The sequence below is a fragment of the Lynx canadensis genome, chromosome D4, assembly GCF_007474595.2.
Source record: "Lynx canadensis isolate LIC74 chromosome D4, mLynCan4.pri.v2, whole genome shotgun sequence".
Lineage (NCBI taxonomy): Eukaryota > Metazoa > Chordata > Mammalia > Carnivora > Felidae > Lynx > Lynx canadensis.
Window position 1 is genome coordinate 73361085 of NC_044315.2, and position 13877 is coordinate 73374961.

The 13877-nt window shown below is 53.2% G+C and overlaps 1 protein-coding gene across 1 annotated transcript; it reads right to left on the minus strand.

The window, feature by feature from the left end:
* Positions 1 to 518: 518 nt before the first annotated feature.
* Positions 519 to 12851, minus strand: ALAD (aminolevulinate dehydratase). The gene is made up of 12 exons (XM_030293569.1): positions 12763 to 12851; positions 7001 to 7196; positions 6012 to 6062; positions 5443 to 5539; positions 4967 to 5102; positions 4780 to 4863; positions 4591 to 4679; positions 4009 to 4064; positions 3834 to 3921; positions 3659 to 3745; positions 2919 to 3048; positions 519 to 2266 (listed from the first exon to the last, which is right to left on the minus strand). The coding sequence occupies exons 2-12, from the start codon at positions 7111 to 7113 to the stop codon at positions 2205 to 2207; spliced, it is 993 nt and encodes a 330-aa protein (XP_030149429.1). The 5' UTR covers positions 7114 to 7196; positions 12763 to 12851; the 3' UTR covers positions 519 to 2204.
* Positions 12852 to 13877: the final 1026 nt, after the last annotated feature.

Sequence of the window (13877 nt, forward strand, 5' to 3'; positions counted from 1 at the left end):
TTCTGACCCTTCAAACCCAGTCAGGTCCTGGTGACCTTCGCAGCGCCCGTCACATCACCGGTGACACATCGACCTCCTGGTTCTCCTCACGGAGACTCACCGTCATTCCACTTAACGTTTACTTCTGGGGCGGGGGGGGGGGGGGTCTGGGACATATGCAGAGTGGTTTGCCTCCTGTGGAGTTTGTACCTAAAGAGCAAGGTCTGTCTCCTGTCTCTCTATGCTGACAAGAACCAGGCCTCATATTGGCTTGGCAATGATGAGTCTGGGATGGTGAAGAACGTTCCCTTTCATACTAATCAGAAATGAGCTCAGGGGCCAGGGGCCAAGGGGCCAGGAGATAAGAAGCTAAGAGGCTAACACAGCCAAAGGTTCTGGTCTGGTCAGAACCCTGAGACCCATCAGTGGCTCATCTCTAATTAGAGCTCCAGGCTCTGGCTCCTTGAAAGGTGAAGCTTTAAATTCACCTCGTTTTGGCTGGCCACCTCCCCAAAGGACAGGGTGAGATCGGGTCCTTATTTAGGTCAGCCGCAGCTCTGACTCCACCAGGAGTCAGAGGAGACTGGTCTGTCTACAGGAGCTGCCGGGAGTTCGTAATTGTACTACTTAAAATGGATTGTACTGCTTTAAGGTCTGAATTGAACCTGCTTTGGCCCGAGATTTGGGATTTCTTGTCACTTTGCAGATGGGCAGGGAGACTCGCAAAATGGCCCTTCTATAGCCAGGCCTTAACCTTTCCTAAGAGGAACATTATGCCGTGAGTCTCGGAAGAATGAAAGCACGTATCCAGGCACCCAAGCCAGAAACCCGTGAGGGCACCCTTGTTTCCTCTCGTTCCCTAGACTTAAAAACTCAGGCAAAATTTGCTAATTCTGCCTGAATTAATGTATCCTGAATACTTCTACTCCTTCCTGCCTCCACTGCCACCACCCTGGTCCAGGCCAGTGTCAGTGCTCTCTGGGGTCTACGAGAGCCTCCCAATCAGCCTCTTTCTCACGCTTCCTTTTTTTCATGGCAACAGAATGTGGGAAAGTGGAACACACATAACTCCTGGTTAAGATCCTTCAGATGGCTTTCTATCAAATGCAAAATAAGACCAAGCTTCTTACAAGGTGCAGGGCCTACCTTTCCAACTTCCGGTCCGGTCAATCACCCTCCTCTTCCTCACCCTGCTCCCAGGAGCCCTGCCAAGCTCCTCCCACTGCAGGACCTTTGCACACTTTGTGTCATTCTTGCAGCTTCTGGTGCACTTGCCTCTGTTCTCTGGGAGGATCCCTTCTTGTCCCTTGGCCTCAGGGAGGGCTTCTCGACCACCCTCTTGAGACACACCCATGGTCTGTTATTTTTGGTGTCAGACCCTTTCTTTCCTTCAAAGCGCTTATTACAACTTGTAACTGCTTTGTTTTCTCATTGTTGTCTGTCTCCCTATTATCCCTGCATAGATTTCATACACAGAGACAGGCTGAGGTCTGTCCTGCTATATCCCCAGTACCCGGCACTGTGTCTGGGCACCGAGCCGATGTTCTCAAAAATTTTCTCGACAGAAAAGCCTTTTTGGTGGTGGCATCTTGAACAGCCAGGGACTCTCTCTTTGCTTCTGAACTTTGATCTTCAGAAGGCAGCGTTTCTGCTCATGAACAAGTAACTCTTCTCTGGGTATATGGCTCAAAGCAGACGATTTCAGGCAGCCTGGCAACATGGACCCAGGTGGGAAGCACCTTCTGGAGGAATCGTGGCAAATCTCAAGTCTAAACCCGAAGATGTCAATCTAGGCCTCTGTCCCAGGGCCCATCTATGCTGCCAGAGGCCTCGGGCTTTCCAGAGCTTCTCATGATTCAAGATGCAACCGCCCTCCTCTTTCCCTAATGCTCCAAGCCCCTCTCCCGGGCCCTGCCAAGCCTGTGCCCTTGGCTCCCAGTAGCTTTCAAGATGAAGCCACGCCAGAAGAAGGAGCTGGGGTGGTGGAGGAGGGCCTCAGGGATGACCCAGGGGAGGGGCAGGGAAGCCCGGGATGGCCGGTGAGACTCGAGTGGCGGGATCTGGCATGCTGGCAGAAAGCATGCTGGCAGAAAGCACCTACCAGCATGTGAATAGGAAGAGCGCGCGGGCACAGTTCTAAAGCAGCATTTACTTTGGTTTTCACTTCTCCAAGGCCCCGGGACCTTTTAGAAGTTCTAGTTATGGGGTCTTGTACGCCGTCTCCATCACTCCTCCTTCAGCCACTGCAATAGCTGAGGCGTGTAGTAGGTGATGATGATGTCGGCACCTGTCGGGGGACAGAGGCAGGAAGCGGGGAGAGGCCAGGCATCAGCTCTGGGCACACCTTCCGGGAGATGAGGGCCAAGGGTGGGGGAGGCAACTACCATGAAGAGGCACAGCCCGTGGGTGTCACAACAGGAGACTGAGCCCAGCTCCGGTCAGTTAAGGCTCTGCACACTGTGTAACCCTGGGCAAGTCATTTTCTCTTACTGGGCCTCAGTTTGCCAACGGATAAAATGCACAATGGGAGAAATAAGTAAGTTGTAAGTGCCCTTCTGATGCTGTGCACACCAACAAAACCAGTTCCCGTTTACAGAGTGGTGAGCATTTGCTGATTATACATATCATCTCATTTAATCCTCCTGACAGCCATGCATCAGGTACTTTTTATCCCCAGTTTATAGACAAGGACACTGAGGTTCACAGAAGTGGCTTGGCTGAGGTCTCAAAACCGAAATGTAATAGCCAGCTCTGCTGTCTTCACTGTTCCATGTTCTGTTCTGCAATTCCATATCCCCTCCTCACTCTGTGTTTCTTCACATCACTGGTATTTCCAGGCATAAGGCTCTAGGCTGTCTCGTGACTTTATTTCCCTTTCTAGGCAAAGTGCCCATCAGCCCCATGGCACAGGTCAAAAACCCCCAGCCCGGCCTGTTTACCTGCGCGGCGAAAGGCGGTCATGGCCTCCAGCACAGCAGCCTTGAGATCAAATGCCCCGGCCCGGGCTCCGTGCCACAGCATGGCGAACTCTCCAGAAACGTGGTACACAGCAAGCGGGAGCTCAGGGTGCTGAAGAAAAGCAGCGGTGGGTACATGAATTGAAGTGGAATGGTGGCGTGCCTCCAGGAATGTCCCTTCCTCCCTGCTCGACCTGTGAGCATCTGGAGCCCCATCCCCTGTGTCACTGCTGCTGGCAGCCTGGCCCATTCTTCTTCTTCTTCTTCTTCTTCTTTTTTTTTTTTTTAAATAATGTTTATATTTTTGTTTGAGAGAGAGTGAGGAAGAGGGAAGGAGGGAGGGGCAGAGAGAGAGGGAGAGAATCCCAAGAAGGCTCCGTGCTCAGGGCAGAGCCCGACAAGGGGCTCGATCCCATGACCGCGAGATCACGACCTGAGCCCAAATCAATAGTCAGACGTTTAACCAACTGAGCCACCCAGGTGCCCCTAGCCTGGCCCCTTCTCAAACTGTGAAAGCATAGCTGCTCAAAGGCCCCTGTGAGCCCCGGGGCCGATGCCCGTGGGGGTTCCGAGGCATGGATGTGGTGGAAAGATTCCTATTCAGGGGCCGACTGCTCTGAACTCAGAGTCTGCAGTCTCCCAGTCTGAGGTCCCAGAGTCTGTGGACAAACTCGCTCATTTCCCTGAGCCTCTCTCTGCTGGTCTCTGCTCCGTCTGCTCACCTTGTCCTTCACCTCTCGCACGATGTCCAGGTAGGGCATTCCTGGCTTTACCATGAGCATGTCGGCTCCTTCCCGCACATCCCGCGCCTGAGGGATGAAGTACTGTGTGGGTAGTGCCCGGGAGGCGAGCTGGGAGGGGGACGGGCCAGGTGGGGCTCGAGGTCTGGTCACTCACCACGGCTCGGAGGGCCAGGCCCCGTGCTCCTGGCGGCAGCTGGTAGCAGCGGCGATCTCCAAAAGCTGGGCTTGACTGGGCCGCGTCCCTGGGAAGCAGAGGCATCAGGGTGGGCGCCAGCTCTAGGCTGATGGGTCAGGGGTTTGAGAACGGGCCCCTGCCAATCCCCACTTACCGGAAAGGTCCATAGAAACAGGATGCAAATTTGGCGCTATAGCTCATCACTGATACCTACAGGGAGAAAGTCGGGGTCAGGGTTCAGGCAGCTCTTTCCAGATGTGTCAGGGTGAAGTGACAGGGAGAGAAAGGATGTAGGCTGGGAAGCAGAGTGCCCATGGTCTAGTCCCATTAAAGCTCTGGGCCTTGGTTTCCCCATGTGAGGTGCAGAGGTTGAGATGGATCCCAAAGGCCTCGTCCAGTGCTGTTTTCACTTCTGTGATTCTTTTTTTTTAGGTTTTTTAATTTATTTTATTTTTGAGAGAAAGAGAGAGTGAGTGTGTGTGTGCGGGAGGGGCAGAGAGAGAGAGAGAGAGAGAGAGAATTCCAAGCAGGCTCCACGGTGTCAGCACAAGGCCTGACATGGGGCTTGAACCCACAAACTGTGAGATCATGACCTGAGCCGAAATCAAGAGTCGGACGCCTGACTGAGCCACCCAGGTGCCTCTCACTTCTGTGATTCTTAGCACATGTGGGGACAGGGCTGGTCCAGGCTGTCTCCTTGCCCTCCCCACACCCGTTGCCACACTCCCCACCCTACCCTGTTGCCAAGTCCATGTGCCATCAGGGCCTCCTTGATGGCTTCCACACGTCCGTCCATCATGTCCGATGGGGCTACCACCTGACATCCTGAGGGGCAGAGGGTGGCCTTGAGAACTCCGGGACCCCCGTATCCACTCTGCCACCTCCCTGACCCGGAGCTGCTCATCTCTGCTGGAGGCTCACTCACCTGCCTTGGCATAGGCGAGTGCTACTTCTGCCAGCCGCTGGCGGCTCTCCTCGGCCTGGAATGTGCCGTTCTTGCCCAGGAGCCCTGCAGGACAGACGGCCGGGTTTGGGGGAGCGTCTAGGTCCCCGGCCTATCCCACCTGCAGGAGGTCTCGGGCAGCAGGACTTGGGGAGGCGGGGAAGCTCACCACAGTGACCGTGAGAGGTGTAGGGACACAAGCAGACATCACAGGCCACCAGGAGGCTGGGGAACGTCTTGCGCAACAAACGGATCGCCTCGACGGCTGGGGAGTCCTCAGAGTCGGCTGCAGAGCCCCGTTCGTCCTAGTGGCCGGGGAAGGACAAAGCGGTAAGTCTGTGACCTGAAGCCCTCCGGAGGCAGGACGGCCAGACCTCACGGACCACCCGGCTCCCTGCGTGGGGACGCAGTAAGGACTGTCTCCATTTTGCACAGGGCACTTGACCTACCCGGTCAGGGTGTCACAGCCCTACTAGGCTTCCTGTCCCTCCATGGGTGCGGTCATTAGACAGGGGCAGTGTCCACTCACCCAGGTCCCAGGGCCAGCACGTGGCGGTAATGAGAGTGTGGTCAGCGTGGAACCTCAGCTCACCCTCACGCCTCCCTCCCTTCTCCTCCCCTCCAACTCTGCTTCTGGTTCCCCACCTTAGGGACTCTGCTGGGGACTCCAAAGACCAGGACGCAGCGCAGGCCCTCTTCCACCAGGGGCTTCAGCATCTCTTCCAGCCGGTTCACACCATATCTGCATGGGGGTGGGGCGGAGGGCCTGAAATGAGGTGGGTCCCAGGCAAGGGGTCCCCTCACCTGTCTGTTACGAGCCAAGTTGCACACGGCACCAGGATGGGTCAAGCCCCACAATACAGGGAGGGGTAGGAATGCACCCACCAAACAGATGGGAAAACAGAGGCCTGCAGAAGCAGAGCTATGGATTTTAGCTCTGGAAGGCCCCTCCAAGGTTCTCGCTGAACTCCCATTTGCAGTCCAGCTCCCCCTGCAATAGACTCTGCTATGACATCTCTGGTGATGAATGGATCGCTCGTCCCTTTATGAGGCTGCCTCTTGTGTTGTGGAGCAACTCTGTCCCTGAGAAAACCCTTCTCTCTACTGGGCTGGGGAGCTTCTCCAGATCTATCTCTTGGGTCTGCTTCCTGGCACCTCCACCTGGGAAATCTCTCCCTCCATCCTCCCCTGGCCCTCCCCACCACGTCCCCTACCTGGCCACTCCCGGGAGGCTGTCGATGGGCTGTACGTCATCAGGAACGTCCCTGCAAGAGCGGAGAGGGGTGGGCTATGGACTGGTGGCTGTGGGAAGGGCCAGTGGCGAGGGAGTGACCGGGAGGGATGGCTGGGGAGATGGGAAGGAGTAGAGAAGCGGGGACGGTGGGAGGAGGCTGGGGTCCAGTGTCTGGTTCCCTGCCTGGCCAAGCCCAGGGCCTGAAACAGTAACAGGAATGACAAAAGAGTGACAGTGACAACAGAAGCGACTGGACTAAAAGAACAGTAATCACAGGAAGGAGTCAAATAGCTAAGAACTCAGACTCTAAAGTCAGCAGGCCCTCGCCTGCCCTCCCAGCCACTTACTGGCTGGGTGACCTTGGCCAACTTGTACCATGTCTCTTTGAGGCCAGGCCCTTCATCTGTATTTGGGTGGATTCATTCATTCATTCAACAAATATCGAGCACTTATTATGTGCCAGGTACTGTTTACTCTCTGGAGATACAAACTGAACAAAACAGACACAAATCCCTGCCCTCGTGGAGATGACACTCTAGGGAATAATAGCCATACCTTCCTCACACAAATACTGTCAGGACTGAATGAGAGAATACATGTAGGTGCTTAGCATAGTACCCGGTACACAGTAAGCACTCAATAAATGTCAGCCATTGCTATTACTAAGAATCACGGCTGCCACCTCTTCCATGTACATAGCTCTTTACAAACCTACAGAATGCCTTCTCAGCTTCTGTCTTGTTGCAAAAGGATGCAACAAGGCCAGATGTTATTATTCAGGATGGCAGGCCGGGGTTATTATTCTTATTTTCAAATGGGGAAGACTGAGTTCTTTCAAGGTTTGTTTGGTTCCTAAAACTTGTCCTTAACCCACTCTCAATTTCTCTCTCTTTTTCACACACACACACACACACACACACACACACACACACACACAGATCAGAGACCTGGACCATTCCTGGGACTCACGTGACAAAGATGGGGTAGATGAGGTTGGAGGCGCTGAGGGTGGCGGTGGCCGTCTGCCAGGCGCGAAGCAGCGGGTGGAAGTAGCCGCTGTGCAGAACCGACTGGGGCTGCATGGTGGGCAGAGCAACAGGCAGCCAGCTGGTTGAAACCGAGGGCTCCCGAGGTGTCTGCTGTGCCCTCAGCTCTGTGTACAGCTCTGGGGGACAAGAGGAGGCACATGAGACATGGTCCCTGTCTCTAGGAGATGGCCCCCCCCCCACCTTCCCCCCGCCCAAGCTCTTCCAGATTCCTGCCTCCGCTGCTTTCTGGCCAGTGCACCTTGGTTCACCAAGGCCTGCCGGTCTACGACGAGGTAAGTAGAGAAAGAGAACTAGGTCCTTCGGACACTCTCCTGGCTACTGGAACCTAATAACATAAGATTTGGACTTGTGTTTTATAGGGTCTCTCTCTTTTTCTCAAATAACATTTCTCCAGCAATTCAATTTTATTTTATTGTATGTTATCCAAGGAAATCAATCTGTGATGGGTTAGAAATTAGGATGAGAAGGGGCGCCTGGGTGGCTCAGTCGGTTAAGCGGCCGACTTCGGCTCAGGTCATGATCTCGCGGTCTGTGAGTTCGAGCCCCGCGTCGGGCTCTGTGCTGACAGCTCAGAGCCTGGAGCCCGTTTCAGATTCTGTGTCTCCCTCTCTCTGACCCTCCCCCGTTCATGCTCTGTCTCTCTCTGTGTCAAAAATAAATAAACGTTAAAAAAAATTAAAAAAAAAAAAAAAGAAATTAGGATGAGAAGCACTGATATAGCCAACATTTAAACTTTGTTTATTCCATGAAAAATGTTCATGTGCTTGGCAGAAATTTTAGATAAGCAAAAAGAGAAAAATCTCCTGTAATTCTACCTCTAGAGAAAAGCACCATTAACTCCTCGGTACGGAGACTTCTGGCCAGGCGACTTCTGGCCAGGGGCAACACACACTAAGAGGATTAAATAGCACCTGACAGACAGACAGACTGGCAGACAGAACTCCTGTGGAGTGGCCATGGAAGCTGTCTCTTCCAGCCTCACAGCCTCCTGCTGCTCCCCAAGCACAAGCCACACTTGGCCTTGGCCACTTTCTGGAAGGTTTCTGTCCCCTTTACCTAGAAAGTTTGTGCTCTCTCCACAACCTCCTCGCCCCCAAATCCTACCAGGTGCCCCTTCTTCCCTCTCCCACTAAGCCTCTCTTGCCCGGATCCTAATCTCTCTTATGTAACAGCTCTTTGTGGATCTAACTTATGTCATTCCAGTAGACAGTGCTTCTGCAGGGCATGGTCCACAGTGAGTTCACTTCTGCCCTCCTCCCCACCCCCCAGCACTCTGCCACACAGTAAATGTTTAACTACATGAAGTATAAGACAATATGCCCTAATGCCAAGTAAGTGGTGTAAGACAGAAGGAAGCTGGGGCATTACCATTCATTTCTTGAGCACCTACGACATGCCAGGCCACGCTGGGCACTTGTACACATGATTTCTCATCAAGGTGGCACTATAGTCCAGGCGGTAGGGTAGATGGAGTACCTCTCAGAGAGGAACCACCACAAGCGTACCAGGAGTTCCAATGTGAGTTTGGAGGTTGGAAGAAGCTCGTTGGAGGAAGACAGGGGCTTAAATTTGGATGTTTCGGGATGAGTGGGTTCAGCTTGGCAGAGGGAAAGGGGCGAATGTTCCCTCAGGAAGGGAAGTGAGGGGCAAAGGTGGGGAAGGAGGAAAGGCTGTTCTGAGGGCTGAGAAGACAATTGAAGATGTATGTCCTAGGGAGGGGACAAAGGGAGGCCAGACTGAGGACAGGGAAGATGGGGGAGGGGAGGGAGGTGGAGGTGGGGAGGTGGGAGTAGCCTAGTCAGAGCCTGGCTTTAGGAAGATAACTCTTGCAGACTGAGAAGAGGAGCACAGGGACTGTGGGGGTAGATGGGAGGAAAAGGAAGGGCCACCATAAGGCAGCCAAGAGTCAGTCTCTTGGGACGGATGCTCTGAGCTTCCGTGACCCAGACGGCAATGGAGACAGGGACAAGGCAGGAAGAGGGTGGTGGGGAGCTGAGTTTTTGGAGGTGCCTGGGACAATACTCAGTAGCCAAGTAGGGGGGGGGGAAGAGCCACCAGTCTCTCCTTGTATGAATGGGACCTCAAGGCCCAGGGAAGGGCAAGGACTTACCCAAGGTTACACTTAGCAAGTTAAGAGGCTAAAACAGTAGGGCTAGAAATCTGGTGTCAATTCCTAGGCGGAGAATGGGGGATGGGGGTCCTTGAGTATGCTGATAATGCCTTTCTCTCAGGTCCTTTTAGCCCCCCTCCCAACCAGCTCAGGGGCCCATTTTATCCAATTCTCCTCCTTGGCAGGGCTGGGGTTATCAGGAGCCACACAAGGACCCACCCTACTACCACACCCTTCGGCCAACCACATCATTGGACACAGAGGCGAGTCAGGTCTCCCCAGTGATGTCCTAGCCCCTAAATGAGCAATCAGTCATTCAGCAGATGCAAAGTCCTAAGTGCCCATTTTGTGCAAGACTTTGCTGTCAGGTCTGCTAGAGGTTAGCTCAGCTCAGAAAGGTTGAGTCCTCTGCCTAAGACCACGCAGCTGGTTAGTAATGGGCCAGAATTTGAATCTGTTTTAGACAGTGAGTATAGGGTTTTATCTACCATACCCATAAACACTTGATAAACACTTGATTCAACAGGCATCTCTCTGCCTGTACTACCTTTGCCTTGTGGGTGGGAGAGATGGCTAGGCAAGAGAAAAGATACTGAGTGTACGTTATGTGCTGGGCACTGGACCAGGTACCTTTACATGTATCTCATCTAACCGCAGTGGTCCTTCCAACTTTTAGTGATAAGGAAACGGAGGCTCGGAGAGGTTAAGTGACTTGTTTGGAGCCCAGTCAGATTTTGAACATGCCTCTGATTCACCTCCTAGAGAACAACCTTTGTAGCAGGACCCTGTCTTCTGGAATCCAAAGCTGCATTCCACTGACCTCAACTCCCCATCTACTTTAGAAGGCTGGGCCAGCAAATGCCTTCTGCTTATCAGAAGCAGCACAGCAGGCCAGCCAAGGTGCTTTGCAGCCCAAATTTTACCACAAGGAGGCTGGGAGGTTGGGGGCGGGGGCAAGGGTGAGAGGGTTGAGGGGGAGTCCTCACTAGGGCACAACCATTTGTGTCTGTTTCTTCTTCCTTTTTTTTAAATGTTTATTCATTTTGAGAGAGAGAGCGAGAGAGAGCGAGAGTGCACACGAGCGTGAGCTGGAGAGGGGCAGAGAGAGAGAATCCTACGCAGGCTCCATGCTGACAGCACAGAGCCCAACACGGGGCTCGATCTCACGAACTGTGAGATCACGACCTGAGCCAAAATCAGGAGTCGGCCGCTTAACCATCTGAGCCACCAAGGCACCCCTGCATCTGTTTCTTTAATTTTAGGATTAGGGAGAGATTTGATTTGAGAAACGGGTGTCAGTGCTGAGAAAATTAGAAAGTTGAGAATCACCAATCCTGTCCATTTCTTACATTCTGATGTGGAAAATGAGGTGCAGAGAGGTGACAGGCCTTGTTTGACATCACACAGTGAGTCAGGTACAGAGCCGGGCTTGACCATGAGTCTCCAGCCTTCTAGTCCAGTGCCCTGTCACCTACACCACACACTGTCATTCTGTTACAACAGGCACTTAATAACTAAATATTTGTGGAATAGAAAAACAGCCTCTAAGCCAGAGTTGCCTTTTTGCAGAGCCAAATCCATGCCAAGGTTTTGCTTTGCAAAAAGTCCCTCAAGACTGGGAGATTTCCACACATTTGGGAGGGCACTTCTTCCAAATCAAGGGACCTGCAAGCCACAGCTTAAATCCTGTGACACCTCAAAGACAATGGCAAGTCACCGTGGGACTCACCACGGGACCACCTATGCTCACCCACATTAGAGCAGGTTAGCTTAGCTGGAAGGCAGCAGCACAGGGTGGTGTAGAGAGAACCTTGTTTCAGGGTCATAGAGGCCCAGGTCTGATCTGTGCTGTGTGGGTGACTTCAGGGAAGGTTGCTGGCCTTTCAGGGCCTTCATTTCATAATCTATAAAATGGGAATGATACTACCAAACCTGCAAAGCTGCGGAAATTAGATTAGAGATAGTTAGGAGGTACGTGCCTGGCACCAGGTAGCAGCACAGTAAACGTGTAGCTACTTTTATCATCATTCGGAGCAGAACTGAACTGGAAGGAGATCTGGAGTGAGCCCAGCAGTGCCTTCCCCACCACACCCAGAAGGGAGAACTTGCACTCAAACCTGTGTGGCTGCAGGGTCTTCTGAGATACCACACAGACGCTACCGTAGAGGGTGGACTAGATGTTAATCTATGGGAGGCGCCTGTGTCTCCAGGAGCCAAGGATGGCTTCGTGCAAGAGGTAGTTCTGCAGACTGATTATGAAGGTACTTCCTTCCTTAAGTAACTAAGTTGGGACCTGAGAGCTGCCAGAATGGGGGTGAGGGGGTGGGTCAGAAGGAGCTGCAAGGCCTGAACTTCCCATGTTATGCTCTGCTGAGGATTTCAGAGGCTGTGCTCTTGGCGCAGAGGGTGGGGAACTGCTGCCAGCTCTGGCAGGCTCTGCCACTAGTTGGGGAGGGGGCAGTCAGGAGGGCCAACTAAGTAGAAGGTGGCCAGGGCTGAGAAATCCAAAGCCCCAGAAGGGCCCAGGACAGCAGCTGTCAGGCAGTTCTGAAAAGGGACCAACTAACCAGCATTTCCTGAATATCTACCCTGAGCCATCCCAGTGCTGGATACAGGGATTAAAGAGAAGCAGGAGACCGAGGCCTTGACCTAGGGCTTTGAAGAGCCCAGCCTCTTCTGGGCTTAGCCATTTGGAGCTACAACGAGAATCGGCCAGTTCCACAGACTCCTAGAATATCTTGGCTAAGAGGCTCCTTAAAGCTTGTTGATTACATCATCGAAATAATGGTGAACTGGGCTCAGAGAAAGGCAGACACTGGCTCAAGATCTCGCAAGGGGTCAGTGGCAGATCTGGGCCTAGAATCCAGGTCTCCAGCAGCCCAGTTCTCAGTGCCCACCATTAGCCCTTGCTACTTTAAGTATAGATTTCAAAGCTGCTTACCAGCAGAGTTGGGCTTGTGGAACTCTGAATGAAATAGGGGGGTATGAGGAAGGAGGCAGAACGTTGACTCTGGACTTGGCTACAGCTGACAGCCTGATGGTTAAGCGTGTGGGATTTGGAGACGGTAGACATGGGTTCAAATCCTGGTTCTGTCACTTTTCAGCTGTGCGATCTCAGTTTCATATCTGGCAAATGGGAACTTGAACCGACCTCAACGGGCTTTTGTAGCCTTAATGGGCTAATGGATGTGACTTATGTATAAATCTAGCACAAAGCGACTGTTACTGTCTCCACTTCCCTTCTCCTCCTCCTCCTCCCCCTCTCCCCCAAATCCTTCAAGGCACCTCAGGCTCTGCACTGATAGAGAACGCACCAAGGGTCTCCAAGGGAGTGGACCCCAGAGAGGAGATGCAGAGCCCGGAGCCGGGCCCCCAAGGGCTACATCCCCGCGGAGACCCCAATCCTGGGTGCAGCAAAGCGATCTAAACAAGGGCCCCACAAGGACTCTGCCCCCGGCTGCACCGCCAGCGCTTTAGGCGCACGGCACATTTGGGTCTGGGGACAAGGGACTCTTGGTGCCACAGCCTCCACCTCCAAGTCCGCCGTCTCCCCGAGTCCGGCCCCCACTCACCTGGCTCCTCAAGGGCTCAGAGCTGTCGCTCCCGCCACCGCCGTAGCTCGTTTTAGTCTCCCGGGGCCCACGTGGGGGCGGGACAGCTCACCCGGAAGCATCTCCCCCCTTGCAGCCCGCCCCAATCAGCGTTAAGGCCACGCCCCCTACGGGCACTGAGCTGGCGGGCTGGTCAGCTCCGGCTTCGGCCCCGCCCACACTCATCGAGGCCTGGCCAATCAGGTGTGCGAAAGGGCAGGAGGGCCCTGGTTTCCCTCCCCCCTCCTCCTTGCTCCTTACTTGGGGCCGGAGCTTGGGTAGCGGAAGGACAGTGGGGTCCTATGTGGGGGCGCAGAGGAGGTGCAGTAGGGGTCCCTGAGAGTCGGGCTCCGATGCGATTACAGCCCTGAGGTTCTCTTTACAGTTTTCCTTTTCCCAGTCTAGTGCATACTTGGCGCTGGTTAATCGTTGAAAGAATAATTGGATGTCAAGGACATTAAAACAACACCTTAATACCGAAAACAATAGCTACGTCCATTTTTGCAGACTGAGTGTTTTAAAGCTGTTGAGTTCAGCACCAGGCGGCCTTCCAGGTTTTCAGAGGAAAATTTATTCCAGTGTAATTACTCAGAGCCTGCTCTGTGCCATGGATTGAGAGAGGTGATGTGAAAAGACATGGGCATTCTGGAAAAGCTCTAAGTCTGATAGGGGCACCGGGCCAGTCTAGGATGGGTACAATGCGACATTTGACCAAAGGTCTGTGCGCGGTTTGGGCAGAATATGTGCAGGGGCAGGAGGGAACCAATGAGGCTTATGGGGCTTGGGTGAACTGGTAGGATTTGGGTGAATGAAGTAGGGGGTGGAGATCAATACTCTAGCAAAGGAATGCCCTTATCAAGGTGCACTAGGGATTATAGAAAAGCTGCCTTTGACTTGTAGAGGAGGCCAGTGAGTTGGTTGTATTACACTTACTCTCACTCTCAGATTTTATTTCTCAAAATTGGTACCCGGAACCTGTTTTATACCTCTTTACATTCCAAGTTAAATAGGCAGAGAGGCTTAATGCTAGGGAAATATGAGACCTGTGTAGCTTTCAGCTACTAGAGTTCTGATCTGTGGTCAAATAAGGGAGGTGG